The following is a 22,469-nucleotide window of genomic DNA, read 5'->3' as shown; positions in this document are numbered from 1 at the left end:
GCAGGCCAGGGTGGTGGGGGCTGCTGACCTTCCTGGGCACCTTTTGCATCCTGGCCAGTTTGGCCATCGGCTCTGGGAGTGCCATGCCAGGCTCCGGCTTGTCCCCTGCACCGGGCAGCGCGCTGGCAGCATCGTTGGCCAGGGACATGCGTTGCAAACTGGATGCGGTGGCTTTCCCAGGGGAGGAATGGGGGCAGGCTGGGGTGCTTTATTTCTGCACTGAGGTCTGTGCACAAGGAGCCCAGGATCAGCTGGCAGCCCAGGAGCTGTGTGCCTGCAGTGGCAGCGGCTGGCTCTGGGACATGGTGTCCCCACGATTCCCAAGGCACCAGATGCAGCTACGGGAGGCGCAGTGCACACGGGTGCTGTAACGTAATGCGCCACACACGGTGCCAATGTTTCATCCAGAAAGTTCCCAGCCTGCTGCAAGGTCTGGGGCTGGGCAGCGGGCAGCAAGCCGGGTTGCTGCCAGCACGGGAGCACGTCTTGTCTTGCCTGCGTCAGCATACGGGCAGAGTCCAGGCAGCGCTCGCAAACACCTGGGCACACAGCGGCAGGCAGGGAGCTGGCCGGCTGTGACCTTCGCCTCACAGGGAGCATGCTGCTTGCTCCCCCCGAGCCCTGAGAGGTGCCTCTGGGGCACGGCCCCCGCTGTCACCCCAGGGCACCCAGGGACCACTCCAGCCTCGTACTGAGCCACGCCCCCAAGCTGCCCACTCCTGCCCAACGTCCCTTCCCTGCGCTGCAGCGAGCCGAGCTGGCTCCCGGGGGAACGCGTCGCTGCTGTTAGGGCTTCTCGAGCCCATCATAGTGTGGGCCTGGGCAGACCCAGCTCCCACGGGGAGGGGTCAGAGGGGATGGATGCCCACCATGCCCCAGGAGCACATTGGCGAGCACTTGGCATCTGCAGCCACGTGCCAGGGCCAGGCCGTGGGGCTGGAGCTGAACCGTCCTCACCAAGCCCCTCAGTGTCCCCAGCCCAGCCTGGTGCAGCGGGGATGGGCTCCAGAGGCTGTGGGATCCCAGGGCCCTGCACGCAGCCTGGGGCGTAGGAGCAAGGGTCCCTGTGCCGGCGGGGGCTGAGTGCACCAGGCAGCAGCCAAGGCCAGAACCGATTAACGTGGCTCGGTACAGCCGTTACACATTAACTCCCTTGTTTGTCCCATATTCCCCAGCAGGAGCCTCCTGCCAGCACCCGTGGTCCAGGAGCACGGCCGGTGCATGCCTGCGCAGCGGTGCCGGATGCTGTACCGGCCCCGTGGCCCTTGGACCCCCGCAAACGCCGCAGAGCTGAGCCGGGACTCTCTGTTACAGGGCACCAGCGCTCGCAGCGTCAGCAGTGCCGGGGCTCTGGCCACCAGCCGCAGGAGCCACAGCAGCACCCATAAGCTACGCACCAGTTTGGTCAGAAAAAGCACCTGAGTACCTGTTTATTGGGGAAGGGTCGACACGGGGCAGCTCAGTCCGCGGAGTGCCCGTCCTGCAGTCCTGCAGTGTGGTCCTCCTGCGGGCTCCTCCAGCGCACCGTCCCTGTCCCCAGAGCTTGGCACTGCCGCAGCAGCCAGAGCTCAGTGTCACCTGGGCCCCAGCAGCCCTGGAGCTGCAGCGGCCACGGGGCCAGGATAGGTGTTTCGGGCATCCTGGAGCTGCTGGCTCCCTCTGGCCCAATGCCCCCGGGCTGCGGCTAGGCCACAGCGGCCACCAACACCACCTGCTCCCACCATCCTGGGCAAAACCTCAGCGTGGACCATGGCTTCACGGAGAGCTGCAGCTTTGTCCAGTGCCCAGCCCTGGCCGGCACCATCGCCCTGAGTGCACTGACCTACCTTGGGGAGGCGGCAGGAGCCCCGGTCCCAGAGGAGGAGAGCGGCCGTGTGCAACCCACAGCCCCTTGGGTGGCCTCCTGGATGGAGTCTCCAAAAATCACTCCTAGGAGCTGATTTTCAGAGGCTTTGAGTCCGCCTTTGGCAGCGTTGTGGTGCTGAAAGGAGAGCTGAGCTCCTCCGAAAACCTGACCTGAGCACATGGCATCCCAGGGATGGGGAGGGCAGGTCCTGGTGCGGTGGCAGAGCCAGCCCGCGCCCACCGCCGGAGCCCCTCCAAGGACGCGCCTGATGGCCAGAGATGGACTGCCCGCTGCTGCGGGGACGGGGCAGCGGCAGCCCCATCCCCGTCAGAGCCCGCTGGGCAGTGGGGCCAGGCTGAGGTTGAGGAAGCCCCCATAGTGGAAGGGGGGCAGGTGGGGGGTGCAGGTGGCGGCGGGGGGCAGGCAGGCGAGGGGGTTGGCCCCACACTCTCTGGCGTCCTGCTCGCTGCTGAAGTAGACACTGTCGGGTGAGTCCACCGAGGGGTCCTCATCGAAGTAGTTGTAGGGCCTCAGGAAAAAGCCGACGCCGTTCCCCACAGTTACTGTGTTGGGGACGTCTTCGGCGTGGGGGACGTGCAGGAACCCCACAGAGATCCAGGCGACCAGATCCTGGGCAGGAGGGGAGCCAGGCGCCCCGTCAGGCTGAGCAGGATCCTTCCAGCCTGGCAGCTGCCCGGTTTGGCCACGGGACGGGTGAAGCCTCTGGCCGGGGCAGGAGCCAGGGCGGCGCCCATGGTGCTCAGCTGCCCTCCACCCAGGAGACCCCAGCTCACCTCGTTGGTGATGGTCTCGTTGTCAATGAAGTCGGCAAAGGCGACGGTGGGTGTCCAGGGGTCGTTCTGGTTGTAGATGCTGGTGCTGGTGGGCTCCTCCTCCTTCCGTCGGGTGACGGCCAGCTGGTACCTGCCAACATGGGGAGCAGAGGGGCTCGTGATGCTGGCACGGGGGCGACTGCAGCATCGCCACCTGGGGATGCACCGGCAAACTAGGGCTGGATGCATCCTTGGCGTGTCCCCAGGGACACGGTCTGTCCTGGGTCAGGGAGGGAAAGGGCTGGCACAGACCAGCGTGGTAGCAACAGGCAGGAGCCCTGGCACCTTCAGGCTCGCGAGGGATTGCTCGCTGCCCACGGCTGCTCCAGCATGGCTGGGAAACACGAATGCGTCCAGGCGCAGATGCTGCTGCTCACTGCCCGACACTCACTTCAGCCACAGCCATTTTTAACTCCTACAACCTCCCCCAGAATGTGAGCTGTTAAATTTCACTCTGGCAGTTCTGTGTTTATTCCAAGCATTTTCCAAAAGACATTCTGTCCTTACACGAAGATGTCAAGACCTGGGGATGCCAGTGCTTCCCTTGGGAGTTCGTCCTACAGCCCAGTTGCCCTCACAGGGAAAAACACATGTGATTGTTCCAAATTAATCTTTTCTGGGGTCAGATTCCTGCCTGTGAACTACTATGAACAGATGTCATTGAGTAACTTTTCAAGGGATTTCCGGAGCCAAAAAATATGCATGTTCGCTGTTTAACCCTTCCCTGCAGCCTGGCACAGGCTTGCTGGGTGGCAGCAGCGCCGCCCTTCACTGGGAGGCAGGAGCAGCCAGGGACGCAGTGGCAGGGTGGGAGGAGAGGGGGTGGGGGCCATGCGCGCCCCAGCCCCGGCACCCACCTGCCCCAGCTGATGGACCTCTCCATGGGACTGCTGGCGGGCAGGTGCTCCCCGGCGAAGCTGGCGATCTGGATCCGGTAGCTGCGCGGGTGCCCCCACTTGTTGGGCTTGGGGCTGGCAAAGGAGAGGTAGCGGGGCATGGGGGCGTTGAGCAGAAACGCTGCCTCATTCTCCCTCTCCAGCCTCTCCCTGCGGAGGTATGGCCGCTCGATGGTGTTCTGCATGCTCCAGGGGTCTTTCACGAGCTCGTACTCCATGTCCTGGGTCTCCACAGAGTTCAGCTGCCCTGTGAAACAGAAGGGAAAACCCTCTCGAGCTCCGCACCCCATGCAGAGCTGCAGGCCACAGTGAACCGCGGATGCACACAAAGGCACCCAGACCTACCGTCGACATCCAGGTCCACCTTGTAGTGGATGTGGTGGAGGTGCATCGTCCCCAGCGTGTGGGGCCCAATCCTGTTGCCATAGTCGGTCCCTCGGCCGTGGAGGAAGGAGGAGCTGATGTAGCCGGTGGCGTGCACCCGGACCTCCACAGCCCCGCTGCCGTGGAACATGAAGTCCCAGATGTAGTCGTAGTTGATGAGAGTGGAGATGGCACGGATGACCAGCATGTTTTTCCGCAGCCCACCGTAGTACAAGGACTTTGAGTCAGAGAAGTGGCGCCGCAGAGGGAGGGCAGCATCATGCTCAAAAATGCAGAGTGAGTTTTGGTTGGTTTTGGGGGTCTCTGACTCCGCCAGGTAGTGCCGGTCCACATAAGTCGCTGTGTAGGGGCAGTCGAGGCCCCGGACAAGCTCGTAGGCAAACCTGCCGATGCCGAAGCTCCCATCAAGGTAGCGGGTCGACATGCCCCCGGGGCAGTTGGAGCCATACATGGCTAAGGCTTCCTGGAGACTCAGCTCGTAGACAATCCTCTCCCCACGGTACCTGATGTCAAAGAGGCGCGGACCGGAGTTGGGGTTCATGCCGAATGCAATGCTCCAGCCCTGGAAGATGACACGGTTGTCCCTGATGCTGTAGCGGGGACCCTGGGGCTCGTACTGCAGCGGCCCTGGGGAGCCGAGCGGGCGCCGGGGTCTCATTGAGCCCAGCACTGCTTCAGCCTGGGGCTTCTCGATCCTGACAACCTCCAGCAAGCTGGCCACAAACGCATTCTCCAGATCCCCCGTGCTGGCAAAGTACCGGCCATTGTAGAAGACTTGGCGCAGCCACCAGTGGGAGACGCGGAGGTCCCCGTGCTCCACCAGCACCTCCAGCCCCACCGGAGAGAGGTAGTAGCCAGTGCCAGCCATGTTGTGGAAGAGGACAAACCAGGTCGCGCGGTCGCCGGACTTGAAGCCCCGCGGGGCTGTCGTGAGGATGGCTAGGTCAGTCCCGTCGGACTCGCAGCATGCAGCGAAGAAGCGCGGTGCCTTTCTCAGCTCCCTCTGGATGAGGGCATTGATATCCATGTATTCCTTGCCGGTAACGGGTCTGCGGTGGTACGGCACCTTCCCCCCGTACTTCTGCACCGTGACATCCCGGTGATAGGCCGGCGTCGGCAGCGGACCCACCACGTACTCGGTGACGTTGGGGTCTGGCTGGTTCCCAAAGTACAGCACAGCCAGTGCCTCCCGGGAGGGGCGAGCCCCCCCACCATCCAGGAACCGCAGCACCTCTGCCTTGGCGGGGACCTGCACGTCAACGGAGGCGATGCAGTTGTCGGAGGGCTTTGCATGCGAGGCGTCAACCAGCTGCACCCCAAGGTTTCCCTGCAGGTACCGCACCACTTGCACCATCTCTTCGGGTGTCAGATCGGCAAAGACCAGGCTCTGGCCGTCATCGGTGTCTTCCTGCTCCGGGGGCTGGTGCTGGCAGGTGCTGGGGGCCCTTCCTCTGGTCAGCAACACACAGACTAAAGCAAATATCGTGGCTAAAGCCAGAACAAGGAGGATGAGCACAGTTTTCACGTTCATGTCTGCTGAGGCACTGAGAGCTCCCACAGTCCGGGAGGGCGGGTTTCCAGCTGCAGAATCCTCCCAGCGACCCGCTGACAGAAGGGGCTGGGTTTGGTTGGGTTTGGTTTTTCCCTCATTTTTTCAATGGGGAACAGCCCGGAGGAGCTTGCAGGGAGGGCGCAGAGGGGTGTTCTCAGACATGCCTGAGATTTGCTGGGAACCATAAAAGGCAACTTTGCTCTACTTTCCCCAGTGGGTCATAAATTTAAGCAAACTTAATGCTTTTGCATCTGTCCTTCCCCTCTTGTCCCACATACTACGCTGCAGACCTTGGAGAGGACAGATACAGTCACTTGGAGGAAATAAATGCATCTCCCTGCACCTCCTTCTCTTAACCCTGCAGACGCAAACAGCCAGGCAGGCAGCAGAGACCACAAGGACGATGCTCCTCTGTGCAGAGCACTGCTGAGAACAGCACCATGGCCCCATCCTGCCACGGCCCTGCAGAGGGCAATGCCTCTACAGCCTGTGCAGAGACATCACAGCATTGCACGCTGCTGCCGACGACCCCATGTGTGGGAAGGCACCAGTCCTGCAGCCGGGAAGGAGGGAGGGGATGGTTGCTCGTCATCCCCCCAAAGGTGCCTCCTGACCCTGGGCTACGTCCTGGCATAGACAGGGCTGCGAGGGGGGGACAAGGGCTCCAGAGCCCACCGAGCATCCCGGCAAATGGGCAGCGGCACTGGCCGTGCTGCACCACCAGCAGCTGCATGGCTCCTGTGCCCTGGCTGGAGCCTGGAGGAGGGCTCTCATGTGAACCTGGCCAGCATGGGGCTGCGATGGGCCAAGCTGGCCCACGTGCTGCCCGCGGGGCTGAGGTTCAGCTGGTTCATGCAGAGGCACCCATAGGGACGGTGCTGGCCCAGGGACAGCGAGACCCCTCCCTGCAATAGTCCCCTCCGTTCCCCTCACCTGCACCCAGCGGCGAGTGCCGAGAGCTGCAGCCCAGGCGGGTCCTGGCTCTGTCCCCAGCCTCACCACGAGCACACACAGAGCTTGGTGCCAGCACCCGCCTCAGTCCTCCCCCCAGAGCCCCAGACTCCCCAGCCTGTCCCTCTTGCCCTCTGGCCAGACCGTTCCCGTGCTCGGATGGGCGCCCAGAGCCTCGCTGCTGGGCTGGTTTGTGGGGGCAAGAAACACAGTGGAGACCCAGCGTCATCCCCCCAGCAGACGCTGCTGTAAGTCGTAAGAATGAGACACTCGAGAGAGCACTGGACCAGAATAATTTTCATTTTTTTAACCTGAGATAGGCACTACACAGCACTTGCTTCTACAGCAGAGGAACAGGATTTTCTCCTCACTTTCCTCCTGCAACAGACTCAAATTCAGCAATTAACAGAGAAAACGTAGACTCCCATCTGGCATCATGCCAGGAAGATAATGCTTCCCTTTTAAAGAGCACTATTTTAAAAGCAATGATAAAAAGTGAAGTCATTGCACAACTGGAAATTGAGACAACTTCACTAAAAAACTGAAAGTGTGAGACAGAACAGTCAATCTGATGTCTCTGACTGTGTCTCCTAACACTGTCCTGTAGCGTTAAAGCCTGCTCATATTTTGGAAACCATCATAGGTGAACGGGGGGAAGTTTGGCAAACAAGAGGCAGTTTTGGGCAAGCATGCAATAGGGTTGATTTCACACGCTGTGAAATCCTGCTCGCTGGTGAAAAACACGCCATCGTGTGAGTATATGGAGGGGTCCAGGTCATAGTAGTTGTAGGGTCTCAGGAGAAAGCCAACCGAGTTTCCCACCGTCACAGTGTTGGGAATATCCTCAGAGTGCGGGATGTGAAGGAAACCAGCTGTTATCCAGGCAACGAGGTCCTAGGCAGGGAGGAGCCACAAGACTGCGGTTATTTCAGAAGCCTGGAGTGGGAGCGACCAAAATCTGGGCAGAGGCCATGGAAAGTTACGGGAGAGCAGGAGGGGACCTCCACGGGCACCAGCTCGGCTGCATTCCCACATGCCGAGCTCCCAGCTCCCCCCTCCTGGGAAAGATCCCCTCTCTTCTCCAAAGACCTGCCCGCGGCCACGGCCGCAGACATCCACCGAGCAGATGGGCCCTTGCCCTGACCCCCGTGGCCAAACCCCAGCCTCACAGAGATTTTCCTGATGTTTTGCCAGCATTTCTCCATAGGGAGAAACGAGCTCCTGCCCTGCACTCTGATCTACACGCTCTGACCAAAGCACCAAGCAGATACACAGAAAAGGGGATGCTCAAACCCGCTTTCCTCATTCCCCGGGGCTGCTGCTCTCCCAGCTGAGCCCACTGTCCTGCGTGTGATGCCGAGGTCGCTCAGCCTTTGGGGCAGCTCTGGGGCTCCTGCTCAGCCCGTGGCTGGGTATTACAGCTCCAGCCCAGGGTACCCCAGCCCACCTCGTTGGTGATGGTCTCGTTGTTGATGAAGTTGGCGAAGGCGACGGTGGGTGTCCAGGGGTCGTTCTGGTTGTAGATGCTGGTGCTGGTGGGCTCCTCCTCCTTCCGCCTGGTGACGGCCAGCTGGTACCTGAGGACAAGAAAAGAGATGGGAGCAGTCCCCTGGGGCAGGGCAGAGCTAAAAACCAGCTCCCCAGAGAGTCTGCAGAGCACAACCCTGCCCCTACAGAGTAACCCCAGCCCAGGAGAGCGTCTGCCCTGTGCCTCCCCATAAAGGAACATCCATGTGACGCCTCCCCAGCCAGCGGGGCTGGGGACGTCTCTGAGAACATGCTGTCCCAGTCAGAGCAGCCTGACCTTGCCCAGCTGATGGCCCTCTCCATGGAGCTGGCTTCGGGGACATGGTCCCCTGGAAAACTGGTGATCTGGATCCTGTAACCACGCTGATGGCCCCACTTGTTTTTGCTGTTGGCCGCGAAGTAGATGTATCTGGGCATCTTCGACTGGAGCCGGAAGGCAGCCTGGTCCTCCGTGTCCAGGACTTTCTTGGTGAGTCGTGGCCGCTCTATCTGCTGCTCCGGGCTCCAGGGAGCCCGCGCCATCTCAAACGCCATGTCATGGGCCACCAGGGAGTTTTTCACTCCTGCAAAGCAAAACAAAGTCGCTGGGGAACATCCCCACAGTCCCCTGTTCCCCACAGACATCACTGCAGCCAGAGCTTGCTCTCCCCATCCTCCCTTCCTGCACGCTGGGCTCTGAGCACCGGCCCCTGCCTGTGAGAGCAGTTACCGCTCTGCAACTCCACGGCAGCATGACTTCACATCGTGTACTTTTTTCTATGGCTTTATGACTGTACATTTGTCTGACCCAGGCAACACCACACTGTGGCAGACACCACCATCCATGGGGACTCTCCCCCTCTGCAAGGGACAAGAGGGGAGCCTCGTCCCAGTGCAGAAGAACAGGTTTGCTTCCCAGTGCAAGCACAGTCTAATTAACTCAAGCACTGATGGCCCAGGCACTGTGTTTGTGCTCATCAGCATGCATCCTGCAAGCTGGAAAGCAGTAGGAAGTGCCCAGGCTCCGAGACATTTGCACATCACAAAACTGGAGCAGTGCTGCGCAGTTCAGGTCTTTCCACAAAGAAGAGTCATGAGCCAGAGACTCAGAGCAACAGGAGGGGCACAAGAGCAAATAAATCTGGGGACAAGACGGCAAAGAGCTGGCTGAGAGCGCTCGAGGGCCAGCACCAGCACGGCTCTGGCAGAGGGACCAGTGCTTGCCACCCGCTGCCCATGGTGGCCAGAACACATGGTGCAAGGCCCTCCTGTGCTCCGCTCTCCTCAGCCCCACGTGAGTTTCCAGCTTGCATAAAGGCTGAACCTCTGGCCATCCTGGAAGGTTTGAGCAGTGCCTTGGGCCTGAGTCCCGGGGCTGCCATCGAGGTCAGCGCCAGAGCCTCACAGAAGAGAATCCACGCCCAGCAACTGCCACCGTGCTCATTTTCTTCCCTTTTCTAATGTGAGCAAAACTTCTAACCCCACACCTTCCCTTCCAGTGATAGCAGCGACACTCTGATTTCATCTTCCTTTTCCCTGTTCTTGCACTTTTGCAATCCCCCATTTTTACCTAAGAACACAAAACTCATCCTAAAACCACATGAACAGTCTTTAAATTTGTGTTTCCCAATTAAAAGGAACTTGGGAAATTTTTAATAGATGGCAGGAGCATACAGCAAATGCAATTTCAGCAGGAGTGTGAGGACAGATTTGTGGTATAAATGGTAGGGGAAGACCTAGAAAACTGCAGCTGATGCTCCCATTGCTGCTGTGAGCAAAGGACCCCTTGTACCCCTGGCAAAACGCAGCACAGCCCTAAGCTCAGAGCTGGCTGCCAGCCCAGCATCTGCCTGCTGTGCCCGCAGCCCTACGGAGGGGGCAGCTGCTGGTCCCACTCACAGACGAGCAGCACCAACAGCTCGATAAAGCTGTAGGAACTAGGAATGTGAGCTGGAAACCACATCCCAAGAAACCAACTTGATCGACTCCGACTGTCATTTGGGGCTCAGGACAGGGGCAGGGCGCGAAGGGAAAAATCCTGAGTCCTGCAGAGCCCCAGAGGCATGGAGGCCAACGGGGCAGGGCCGGGGCTGGGTCTGTCAGCCCAGGCAGGAGGGGAAGGACCCCTTCCCATTAGGGGCATGGGCTGGTCACACAGCGGTGCTGGCGTTACCCAGCCCAGGAAGCCACAGCTCTGCACGACGTTTATGGGTAACTGCACAGGACAGAGGGGGAACCTCTCCATGTAGGACAACAGCTTCTCACTGCTCTAAAAACAGAAGGGAGGCAGCTCTGTGTCAGCACACCATGCTACCCCACGTACAGAAAGAAAAATCTGTATAAGGACCAAAAAATGACAACTTTTGGGAGTCTAAAAGTACTCAGGGAGGGGACAAAGGAGAGACAAGACCCAGACCTACCTCCCACGTCCAAGTCCACTTTATAGTTGATGGAATGGGTGCGTATCGTACCCAGCGTGTGCTTCCAAACCCTATTGCCGTATCTCAGACCATCCCCGTGGAGAAAGGATGAGCTCACGTACCCCGTGGCCTGGACCTTGCCTTCAATGGCCCCATTCTGGTAGAAGATGAAGTCCCACATGTAGTCGTGGTTGCCCATGGTTGTAATGGACCGAACGACCAGAGCAGAGTTGACCAGCCCCCCGTAGTAGAGCGACTGCAAGTTGGAGTAGTGGCGCCTCAGAGGGGAGCCCAGGTTCTGCTCAAACATGCAGAAGGAAGCCTTTCTCTTACTGGGGCTCAGGGTCTCAGACAGAGAGTGTGTGTCAATGTAGGTGGCCGAGTATGGGCAGTCGACCCCTCGCACCAAGGGGGAGGTGTAGCGCCCGATGCCAAAGCTCCCATCCATGTATCTCGTTGACATCCCTCCAGGGCAGTTGGAGCCGTACACTGACAACGCCTCTTGGACGCTGATTTCATAGGCAACCCTCTCCCCCTTGTGTCGGATGTCAAACAGGCGCAGGCCTGTGTTCACGCTCATCCCAAAGGCAAAGCTCCAGGCCTGGAAGAGGACATGGTTGTTCCTGACGCTGTAGCGGGGACCCTGGGGCTCATACTGCAAAGGGAACAGTGCAGCCGAAGGCGCTCGGGGCTTCATGGATGAGAAGTCCCCCTCCCGCGGCGCTTTCCTCACCTTCTCCACGCTGATGCGACCCTGCACGTAGGCGCTCTCCAGCTGAACCATGTCCCTGTAGTACTGCCCGTTGTAGAAGACCCTGCTCACCACCCACTGGGAGATGTCCAGGCTGCTGTGGTCCACCAGCACCTCCAGCCCCACCGGGTGCACAAAGAACCCACTCACGTTCTGAAACACGATGAACCAGGACTTACGGTCTCCAGATTGAAACCCATGAGGGGCTGTGGTCTGAAACGCCACGTTGGTGCCATCATACTCAAACACTTCTTTCAGGAAGGTTGGGGCTGCAGCAAACGCCACTGTCTCTAAGAATGCTCCCACCTGCTCATACTCACTGCCCAGCATCGGTCTGCGGTGGTACGGCACCTTCCCCCCGTACTTCTGCACCGTGACATCCCGGTGATAGGCCGGCGTCGGCAGCGGACCCACCACGTACTCGGTGACGTTGGGGTCTGGCTGGTTCCCAAAGTACAGCACAGCCAGTGCCTCCCGGGAGGGGCGAGCCCCCCCACCATCCAGGAACTGCAGCACCTCTGCCTTGGCGGGGACCTGCACGTCAACGGAGGCGATGCAGTTGTCGGAGGGCTTTGCATGCGAGGCGTCAACCAGCTGCACCCCAAGGTTTCCCTGCAGGTACCGCACCACTTGCACCATCTCTTCGGGTGTCAGATCGGCAAAGACCAGGCTCTGGCTCATGGATCCCATCTTCTCCACGATGCGGGGCTGGGATTCACAGCTGGGTGATCGCCTCCCCCTGCTCAGTAGCATGCAGGAGAGAATGAAGATTATCACCGCAGCCCCGACCAGGAGAATGTAGGGAAGTTTAGGGTTCATCTCTCCGAGTGCAGAGACAGCATGTGTGGTTTGGCTGCAGCATCCAGAATAAGTCCCTCACCTGCAGACCAGGCTCTTAATGCATTTGCCGACTGTGGGCGTAAAAGGCGTCACTTGCAAGGTGGGGAGGGAGCCTGGAGCTCGCATGGGACTCCGAGAGGAGATCACAGGTCCCAGCCAGTTGAGCCTGTTTCCTCCCCACTCCAGACACACAGAAGAAGCCAGCTGGGGAGCCAGTGCCTGACTCACTCCCCAAGCTACTGATGGGTTTCTCTGCTGCAGGGTGACACCATGAAGAGCCTCGGCCTCGCTCTGCCCAAGGGGCCTTTGCTTCTCCCAGCGTTTCCCAGGACACCCTGTCCCGTCTCATGTGGGAGTGCAGTGGTGCCGCAGGAGCAGGCTTGTCCGGCGCTGCTCCTTCCACACCCCGGTGCCCCGGGACCAGCCCCGCTCCCCTGAAGGGCCGGTCTAGGCTGGCACTCCAAGAGAGCCCCAAGACCTGCAGGCTCCCCAGCACCTCCATGTGCCCGCTCTCCCTGTCGCCATTCTCTGTCGCCTCCAAGTCCCTCCCAACCCTGAGGGAAGGGACCCGGCAGCTCCAGCCTGGCTCAGCTGTGGCGAACTGGCCGAGATGAGAGGAAGCTCCCTGGCAAGAACAGGCAGTGCTCGCCGATCCCCTGGCAGCAACTGCAAGGGACAGGCAGCACCTGGAGCGGCTGCACCAGGAAAAGCAGAGGCTGCAGGACAACTAGCAGGACACATCTGTTCCCCTTCAACCATCCCAAACCCACTCCAGCGGACAGGATCCTTGGGCAAGAGCCGTCATGGACAGAAATGGTTACTGTCAGGAAACTGTTCAGTACTCCTGACCGCACGATGGACCTTCCCTGGCAAGGATAGCAGTGAGCAGCCCTTTGGAGGCAGCAAGCAGGGGGCTGGGGCCACCACACCGTGGTGTGAGGTGGCTGGTCCTGCGTGGCCACCAGCTTCTTCTGCAAGGCTGGCCCCACTGCACCCAGCCCCACGCGAGGCGGCAGCGATACGTCACCGACAGCCGAGGATGGCTTTCTGGAGATCGTGGTCCACTTCACGCCGTTCTGGTGGAGACAGTTTGAGGCACAGGCAGGAGGGTCTGGGCAGGGGTTGAAACCACTACAGCACTGGATCAATCTACCACTCTTGCAATCACGTCAATTTAGGAACTTATGTTTTCATTCTGACTTCCAGCCAGGGAATAATTGCCCTTTTTCCCTGCAGATCCCACACCAGCCTCAGATCAGGATCCAAGAAACCTGTGTGGGAGATGACCCATTTTTGCTCTGCTGCAGTTTTGCCTTCCCTGCGCTCGGAAGGTGGGGATCCTGCAGGGCGCCTCTCGAGCACCCGGCACAGCCCCGAGTCCTGCTGCTCAGGACAGGGCTCCCCTCCCTCGCTAAGGGGAACAAGTCTGGGATTTTACACAACTCTTCTCAAGAGCATTTTGCAGCAGCCAGGGCTCAGGGGCTGTAAGCAGAGCAGGGAACCGAGGGGCACAGCAGTCCCAGAAAAGGACCTTGCCACCACGCAGGAACTGTATTTTAACATGTTTTTGAGCTTTGCTTACAGGAAGGGAACCAGAATCAGCCCTGTTTTCGACCATAATGACAGCAGCAGCACCTTTCAAGGCCACACAAACCACTGCATCGCAGGCAGGTACAAGACAGGACACGTGCCGGGACTGAACGCTTGCACTGGAGTCAGCTGCAGCTTGACGTACGTAGTTCTCCAATTACTCCCCGCACTCCACGAGACAGCACGACAGTTACTGGAGCTGCATTTCTCCTCGGGCTAGTGCAGACGCAGGCCACTACCTACCAGCGATGTCTTTGGTCCTGTGCAGACGTAAAACATTTTTTCCCCTACCTTTTACAAGAGCAAGTTTCAACAGCTCAAGTTTCAATGCTGCCAGTCTGTGCCCCCAGAAGCACCACTGCCCTTGCACCTTCCCGGACTGCAGTTACTGGAACGGCCTTTAAGGGGAAGCAAAGCTGTCCTTTCAGGCTGAGCATCCTTGCACCTCCCAGGGTGGATGCCAGCACTTCACTGCTCAGCCCACCAGACGGTGCAGAAGGAGCTGCTCGTGGACTCAAATAACCCTCTGCAAGGATCTGCCGCCAAAAACGGTGACTCGGTGCAGGAGCAGGGGAATTCACTGGCTCACTGCAGCAGCTCTGCAGCCCGAGAGTCAGGATCCAACTTACAAGTGTTTCCTCAAAAGAGAAGCAGAGAGAGAGCTGCACAAGCTCAGCCCTGCAGAGCACCAGTCCAGCTGCCCTGTTTTACGCTGGGCAGTCGAGATACAAAAAGGACTTTCCCAAGTTACAAGGAGCACCAGGACCAGCATCAGGCACACCTTCAGCCCTGCAGACAGGGCCGTGTCTCCCTGTCTGCCTGGCCATGCCTATGGCAACACTCACTGTGCCAGACGTGAGGCCTCAGGGAAACACAAACATTTTTCAGCTGCTACCTTTCATACTTTCCCTGGGCTGAACCCAGAGCCCCCAGACAATTCACACTGCCTTCAACTCCATGACCTTGACAGACTATTTTATACATAGAAAAATAATTTTGCAGTGAAAGAAGAGGTTAGGAGAGTGAAAAAGCAGAGTTCTGATGTCAGTTATTAAGGATTCTACAGACTAGGAGGCAATCCCCCCAAAGCTCTGGGGTTTACCGGTATAATGGCAGACAATAAAGGAAGACCCAGACCTACCTCCCACGTCCAAGTCCACTTTATAGTTGATGGAATGGGTATGTATTGTACCCAGTGTGTGCTCCCAAACCCTATTGCCGTATCTCAGACCATCCCCGTGGAGAAAGGATGAGCTCACGTACCCCGTGGCCTGGACCTTGCCTTCAATGGCCCCATTCTGGTAGAAGATGAAGTCCCACACGTAGTCATAGTTGCCCACGGTCGTAATGGACCGAACGACCAGAGCAGAGTTGACCAGCCCCCCGTAGTAGAGCGACTGCAAGTTGGAGTAGTGGCGCCTCAGAGGGGAGCCCAGGTTCTGCTCAAACATGCAGAGGGCATTTTTACTAATTCTAGAGACCTGGGAATGAGCAAGGTAGTGCACATCCAGGTAGGTGGCCGAGTATGGGCAGTCGACCCCTCGCACCAAGGGGGAGGTGTAGCGCCCGATGCCAAAGCTCCCATCCATGTATCTCGTTGACATCCCTCCAGGGCAGTTGGAGCCGTACACTGACAACGCCTCTTGGACGCTGATTTCATAGGCAACCCTCTCCCCCTTGTGTCGGATGTCAAACAGGCGCAGGCCTGTGTTCACGCTCATCCCAAAGGCAAAGCTCCAGGCCTGGAAGATGACATGGTTGTTCCTGACGCTGTAGCGGGGACCCTGGGGCTCATACTGCAAAGGGAACAGCGCAGCCGAAAGCACTCGGGGCTTCATGGATGAGAAGTCCCCCTCCCGCGGCACCTTCCTCACCTTCTCCACGCTGATGCGACCCTGCACGTAGGCGCTCTCCAGCTGAACCATGTCCCTGTAGTACTGCCCGTTGTAGAAGACCCTGCTCACCACCCACTGGGAGATGTCCAGGCTGCTGTGGTCCACCAGCACCTCCAGCCCCACCGGGTGCACAAAGAACCCACTCACGTTCTGAAACAAAATGTACCAGGTGATCCGATCTCCAGACTGCAATCCACGGGGAGCGGCTGTCAGGGCTGCTAGACTGGCTCCATCATACTCCATTACTTGATGCATGAAAGATGGTGCTGTGGGGAACACTTGGCTTTTTAAAAACTCTGCAATCTGTTTATATTCAACAGCCAGCGTCGGTCTGCGGTGGTACGGCACCTTCCCCCCGTACTTCTGCACCGTGACATCCCGGTGATAGGCCGGTGTCGGCAGCGGACCCACCACGTACTCGGTGACGTTGGGGTCTGGCTGGTTCCCAAAGTACAGCACAGCCAGTGCCTCCCGGGAGGGGCGAGCCCCCCCACCATCCAGGAACCGCAGCACCTCTGCCTTGGCGGGGACCTGCACGTCAACGGAGGCGATGCAGTTGTCGGAGGGCTTTGCATGCGAGGCGTCAACCAGCTGCACCCCAAGGTTTCCCTGCAGGTACCGCACCACTTGCACCATCTCTTCGGGTGTCAGATCGGCAAAGACCAGGCTCTGGCCGTCATCGGTGTCTTCCTGCTCCGGGGGCTGGTGCTGGCAGGTGCTGGGGGCCCTTCCTCTGGTCAGCAACACACAGACTAAAGCAAATATCGTGGCTAAAGCCAGAACAAGGAGGATGAGCATGGTTTTCATGTGCATGCTGCTGCTGGTCCTGAGGCATTCACAGCAGCTTTCAGAGCAGGGTTTCTAGCTGCTGCCTCTGTCAGTTTACGCTGCACTGGATGGATTAGCACGAAAAGTACAAAAGACTGGGAGAGGCTAGGGGAGGAGATCTGAAATTCGTGGTGACCAGAAAGGGCAGATCTCCTTTCTCAGCTGCAGCCTGCTCTGTCCTCCTCCAAGAGCAGTGCCCTGAAAGAACTAGTGGAGATGCAGGGTCAGTGACTCAGACAAGTTTCACATAATTCTGTTACTTTTTCGGTCCAACCTAGCTTCCTGAGGCTGCCTGTAAAAACGAAGATCCTGCAGTCAGCCTGAGATGGCTGGGACCACTGCGAGGCTCTGACAAGCTGGGAATTGTTGCCACACTGTAGAATTTCACCTCTTTGCAACTCACCAAATTTCCTTGTTTATCAGGCTGCTTCCTTGTAAACATTCTCCCTGGCAGCATGATTCCAAGCTTCGAGTTACTTTTTATTTTATTTTTTTAAATCTTCCACATGGCAGCCTTTGCTGAAAACATGTCCATCTGTGTAGTAGTAGAAAAACTTTGGCAGGCATGGAGAGATGTAGTTCACGATGAGATTCAGGCCCCAATATGCTGTGAACAACTAGCTCTTAGTTTGCACCTTTGAACAGCTACGAACTAATTAATCCCCCAGCATTCCACTGAAACAAGATCACGCAGCTTTTGTCTCTGCCTCTGATTCAAAGATAAACTGAGGTGCAGCTTCTGAGAAGTTCCCTCAAGGACAAAACCATCCCCAACCTACAGCATCCAAGCAGGCAGCTGATGGCAGTGCCCTGCTGCCAGGCAACCGTTGCCCAGGCTGAGCAGCCACCTCCAGGATTTCTACCAAAGGTTGTGACAACTGCCCTCTGCCATCCCCACCCAAGGTGTCTCTGCTGGTCTCACAGCGCTGTTGAAAAGCCTTGGCAGAATGAGGCAGCCAGACAACGGGACTTGGTGCTCCATCCTGCCACGCTTGGGGCAGACAAGACACACCGCTTTAGCTACAATCCCTGCCTGTCCCTGAGCTGGTGCTGAGAAGCACAAGGCATCCAAGGGAACCAGGGCTGGAGATTCAACCCAACATTTCCACTCCTGCTGCCAGCCTCACCTCACCTCACCCTGGCCTTCTCTTCCTCCTCCCGTCAGAGTTTCCTGGTGGGAAACAGCCCCCCCCCAGCCTCAGCACTGCCTCCAGTTCTTCCTCCGCAGCGGATCTTGCCCTGGACTCAGCCCTTCTGCGGTCCTCCAGCCATGCTCACCAGGCACCACACTGGTAGGCAGGAGGCCATGTTGCCATAGGACACACTCCATTATCCTTACCACCACTGGCAGCCTCAGCCTTCTTTAGCCCAGGCTGCAGCTGTGCAGGTCAGGGACACGTACGTCCACTCCATGCCAGCACGCGTCATCTCTGCCTCGCTGGCCACTGCGCCAGCAAAGCCTGCAGAGCCACAGCAGTCAATTCACGTGGCCGCTGTGCCAGAAGAGAGGCTCACTCTGTGGCACGGACACAAGCAATGGGGAGAGACAGGTCAGATGAGAAGAGAGCTTTGGCTACATGGGATGCAACAGCTACAGGTTTCAGAGGTACCCTGCTCTCACTGACTTTCAACTGGCCGCCAGTGGCAGAATCCGATGCCTCTGAGTAGCCCCAAATTAAGCAAAGCAGCGCTGACTTCCAAGTCAGTCTTTCAATCCATGAAGTCAACACACCTTCGAGGATTACTTGGGGTTAGGCTTGAAAGAAAAATTCCCTTTTGGTGTAAGCCTAGAACATGGTATCCGTTTCACTCAGAGTGCAGAGAGGAAGCACTGTTGTCCCAGTTAAGGTTTAGAGCAGAGCCAGGACATACCTCCTGCCTCCCAGGAATTCAACAAGCGTTCTGCTGCAACACGCACCTACACAGCTGAGCTGAGACTGCTGCACAAACCTCTGAGGCTGCATGCACAATGCTCACATTGACTTTTCCTTAAAGAAGTACAAAAAGAGCAGATCATTCAGTTTTGACTTCGCCTCTTGGTTTTGCATCCCAAGTCCCTAAAAGTCAAGGCATAGGCTGCAATTACAGATGGTCATTTTCTAAGCAGCACAGCAGTAGTTTAAGAGAACTGGACAAACTTCACAGGCCTTACTGCCCCACAAATCACAACTCAACCCTGCAGCTTGCCTGGGAGATGTCTGAAAATAAAGTATGGGAACGCTCTTAGTTCTGTGCATGCTGGGTATTTGGAAAAAAAGAGAAACCCTAACCTGTAATGACATCCCCACGACAAACCAACCCACAGCCCAGGTCTGCAGGATACAGATGACACAAACGAAGCTTTCTGTGCTGCCTCTGCCCCGCTACAGGATGTGTGCCATGGATGCCATGTCTAATACCACGTTATTTAATACTGTACATTTCTGCTGTACTTTTCAAGCTGAGGACTTTTAAAGCCTATTACAAGCAACACAAGAATCAACCTGCACTTTCTGGGAGCTCTCTTTCAGAATAAACAGAACAGCCCTAAATCCATCTCCATCTTGCAGCAGAAATTTCAGGAAGCAGAGTAATTAGCTGAGCCTGCAGAGCAAGGAAACCTGTGTCAATACCTTACTGATGAAAAGCGATCAGGGATCTTTAAGGGCCACAAATAACACTGAATTGCTTGTGTACCTTCTCCAAAAGAAGCCTCAAGCAGCTTAAAGCCAACCTAGAATTTAAAAAATTACATGTCTTACTAACAGCAGCATAACTTGTTTATGACCTGTTTGGTGCACATACCTCTACCCACAACTCAGCTTCCCCAGCCTGATTAGCCCGTCACTCTGTCCCACACGTAATATGGAGAATTCACATCTACTGATGTCTATTTTGGCTACACAGTTGCTTTTAGGTACTGCCCATCAGTACATCTTACATTTGCTAAATTGTCCACGTCTCCCAAACAAAGCAAGGAATAGAGGCGTTTGCTGGTTTTTGCTCGCACAGAAAGGTAGAGTTGGCAAAAAATAGTCTCTGAAATTTATAGAAACCAAAACCAGAGACAGACAGCTTTTGCCTCAGGGAAACTCAGAGTCAGTGACTGCCAGACAGCTGGGTAAGGAATACAGTACAGAAAACCCCTTGCCAACTCTTCTGGCACAGGCAAGTCTCAAGCATACCCCAAGCCAGACCTCAGACTTTGGAAAACTCCCACTTCCATTCTCTCATCTCATAGGGTCAGGTTGTGTAAAACAGAAGGGTGGAAATTGCTTGACCCTTACCCATGCCAACTGCGTTTCTGGCAGTGTTTGCGTCTGCACACAACTGCTGTGCCTTTATTCTCCTCTCAAAGTTTTAACGGTCACTGCATATAAGCTGGGATGTCTCAAGAACCTGTGAATTAAGAGCCCAGATGGCACGCTGCCACTTCTCCCGGAGAGCAAAGCAGAAACCACTGCACTGAGACCAAGGGGTGACGGTCATGGACAACAAACCCTCCCCTGCTCCTACGGATGAACCACGCTCCCTGCCAACACCCGCCAAGACAACTGTCCTGGATGCTCCGTCCTTCCACAGGACTGCTGGCACAGGCCTCCTGGGAGTTCAGTTTCTTCTGGCTGTGGTGCGGAGGAACCCCTCGTGCTGCACCACATTGAGTCCTGCCAGCAAGTCCTTCCTTTGAGCTCTGGCTCCAGCCGCCTCGGCCCCCAGCGACCTGTTTCCAGCTCGACTCCCACCTTCCCCGGAGCAGCTCGGGCACCAGCAGGACTTTCCCGCACCGCAGGAAGCGCCGTGGGGCAGGCGGCCCTGCAGGAGGCAGGAAGTGTCTGTCCCGCAAGCGGCTGCTCCTGCTTCTCAGCAGCTGAAGATTTCGAGGCTGGACGTGCCAGGCAGGAGCCCGCTCTGCGGCGGCCGCTCCTGGGGCTGCGCACGGGCCCCACCTAGCGGCATCCCGGCCGGGAAGCGCGGCCAAGCCCGGGCCAGGCGCCGAGCCCTGCCTGTCCCGGGGGGCAGGCTCACAGAGGGGCCTGCAGCCCGGCGGCTGGGGGAGAGGACACTTGGGGAACAGGAGTGCCACTGGAGAGGTCTCTGCACCCCGGCCTGTGGTGCAGCAGAGACGGGAGGAAGCGCAACAAGAACGAGGACGATCCCCTGGGGAGAGCAGAGGACACTTTGGCTGAGGCACTGCAGGGCAGCCTGCATTTCTTTTGGTACCATGTGCACGGAGCAGCCAAGAGAGTAACGGACTACACACCGAACACACGCGCCAGGCGCGGCATCCAGGCGCCTGCACAGCGCTGCAGACACCTGCTTGGCAGAGGTGCAGGAGCAGCCACGGAACAGGCCGCAGACTCTTAGAGAAACACCACGCAAATCTCTTGCGTCTGTTTTAACAGAGATGGCCCATCCCGCACACTGGGTTGAGATGGGACAGATCACGTTAAACCCAAGACCGTACACCTAACGTAAGGCATGCTAAAGGAATAGAAACAACCTACAAAGGAGTGCATAGCAGTTTGCAACACAGTCAAAAAGAGGAACGAGGAGAATGCAGGGAAGGAGCAACTGGATGTGAGAAAGGCAGGACCAGAACAGACGTTAACACTGCACAGCCTAAGAGCTCAGTATCACACACAAGGGGCTACCTTAAAAGAATTCCAAGTACCTTATTTTAATATCTTGACATGGTAAAAGTTTACATACTTTCATCTGGCAAAGAGAGCCGAACAAATTAAAAGGAATCAATACAAAGAAACACAAGGGGAAGTGCTGCTCCCAGACAGCAGCTAGAACGCAGTTGGTTTGTTACTGAATATTTATTAGCGGGAAGACTAAGAGTTGACTTACTACAAACAACAACAGAAGAGTCTATAGCAAGGGCCAGCGGCCCTCCACACTCTGGGTAAATCCCTGGGAAACCAGCAAGAGACAACATGGCTCTTAGATGTGGAAGCAGAAGAAACAAAAACAAAGTGAAAAAAGAAGGGGAGAAAGTTCATTCCATTTGTCACTGTTGTTACAATGAGGTTAACACAACTATTAAGGCTACTGCACAATAAGAATATACGAGTGTAACAGCAAGACCCGGGAAACAGCAAGGTTCCTGAAACAAATGATTTAGAGTTCCCTGAATAAGGGACTTAAGTAGAAATACTATAAATAAGAAAATTTTGGAGCCTGCAGCGTTATGGGCCCACTTGCCACACGCAAAAACTGACGCAACGCAACCAGTCATTTCCAAAGGGGTTTGTAATGGACCATGAAACGTTCCGGCGGCTTAGAGGAGTCACCAGGCACATGAGCGTGCCCTTTGCAGGGGAAAGACTACAAGGTCTGCAATGGTACCGGGTGGGTATCAGCCATCCTCACCCCCGAGCACCAACTGTCGCAGCTGGCCTGCTCCCCAGGCAGTGGGGAGCACTGCCAGGAGATAGCAGGTCTCAGTCTGACCACGTGCGGAGACTATCAGGACTTTAGTATCAGACCTCCGGCCCCTCCCTTCTCTCAGCCTGGGCAAAAGCATCTCATGCTGAAGGGGCACTAGGACGTATGTGAAGTAACGTTGGCTTTAGCCAGGGAAGTGGCTCTAGTCAAATTGCAAACATGAGCAGAAGCCACCTGAGCTCAGGACCAGCCAGGAGAGCAACCAGCCCTAGTTTCAAGCGACACCTTGTGCTCTGCACTGATCTAGCCAGAACTGACAAGGCAGAGACAGGTGGGGCAGGCTCTGCTGAGTCAGAAGAGAGTCCGAAAAGGAGTGCAGACCGCTCAGCGGCACTGGAGCGCAGCTGCTGCCACCAGCCCAGAAGGGGCAGGTTCCTCTGTCTTTGCAGTTGGTCAGTGCAGAGCACCAGCGGCAGAGCGGCCCAGCTACAGCCAGCAGTGAAGAGAGCGAGCTTCACCACTGCAACACCACGTGGGCTTGCTCTCGTGCTGAAGACTGTCTGCCCCATTCCCAGAGACTCCAGTGAAGCCTCCAACCAAGAGATGGGACAGGACGAGGGCTTGGTCTCTAGTGTCATTCCTACTCAGGTAGGAAGAAAGGCATGAAGGAATGTTCCTGCCTGGCTGGTGCTCTCACTCTGCAGCAGCCTCTAGGGCACCCCAAAGCAGCACGGCCTTCTCATTACCACTTACTAGAGGGAGGGAGAGCTCCTGAGACCTGAACAAAACCAATCACAAACTAGGCAA

The 22,469-nt window shown here is 57.2% G+C and overlaps 3 protein-coding genes across 6 annotated transcripts; all 3 read right to left on the bottom strand.

Moving 5' to 3' along the window:
* Nucleotides 1-1,387: 1,387 nt before the first annotated feature.
* On the bottom strand, nt 1,388-5,735 carry LOC142092032 (amine oxidase [copper-containing] 3-like). The gene is made up of 4 exons (XM_075171752.1): nt 3,921-5,735; nt 3,537-3,822; nt 2,641-2,770; nt 1,388-2,476 (listed from the first exon to the last, which is right to left on the bottom strand). The coding sequence occupies exons 1-4, from the start codon at nt 5,488-5,490 to the stop codon at nt 2,174-2,176; spliced, it is 2,289 nt and encodes a 762-aa protein (XP_075027853.1). The 5' UTR covers nt 5,491-5,735; the 3' UTR covers nt 1,388-2,173.
* Nucleotides 5,736-6,338: 603 nt separating this feature from the next.
* Nucleotides 6,339-12,161, bottom strand: LOC142092026 (amine oxidase [copper-containing] 3-like). 4 transcript variants are annotated; one of them, XM_075171740.1, is made up of 5 exons: nt 11,122-12,161; nt 10,389-10,989; nt 8,267-8,552; nt 7,910-8,039; nt 6,339-7,356 (listed from the first exon to the last, which is right to left on the bottom strand). In XM_075171740.1, the coding sequence occupies exons 1-5, from the start codon at nt 11,956-11,958 to the stop codon at nt 7,072-7,074; spliced, it is 2,139 nt and encodes a 712-aa protein (XP_075027841.1). In that variant the 5' UTR covers nt 11,959-12,161; the 3' UTR covers nt 6,339-7,071. The 4 variants fall into 4 exon arrangements, with proteins under 4 accessions (XP_075027841.1, XP_075027842.1, XP_075027840.1 ...); XM_075171741.1 differs by having other exon boundaries at nt 10,389-11,292; nt 11,446-12,161; XM_075171739.1 differs by having other exon boundaries at nt 10,389-12,161.
* A 320-nt stretch (nt 12,162-12,481) lies between these two features.
* LOC142092027 (amine oxidase [copper-containing] 3-like) lies at nt 12,482-16,285 on the bottom strand. Its single transcript, XM_075171743.1, has 2 exons — nt 15,444-16,285; nt 12,482-15,311 (listed from the first exon to the last, which is right to left on the bottom strand). Exons 1-2 carry the CDS (start codon nt 16,275-16,277, stop codon nt 14,637-14,639), a joined length of 1,509 nt encoding a protein of 502 aa, XP_075027844.1. The 5' UTR covers nt 16,278-16,285; the 3' UTR covers nt 12,482-14,636.
* Nucleotides 16,286-22,469: the final 6,184 nt, after the last annotated feature.

Source organism: Calonectris borealis, chromosome 22 (genome assembly GCF_964195595.1).
Source record: "Calonectris borealis chromosome 22, bCalBor7.hap1.2, whole genome shotgun sequence".
NCBI classification, from domain to species: Eukaryota; Metazoa; Chordata; class Aves; order Procellariiformes; family Procellariidae; genus Calonectris; species Calonectris borealis.
Note: the sequence above shows the minus strand (reverse complement) of the source record. Positions and strands in the feature narration are given on the sequence as shown.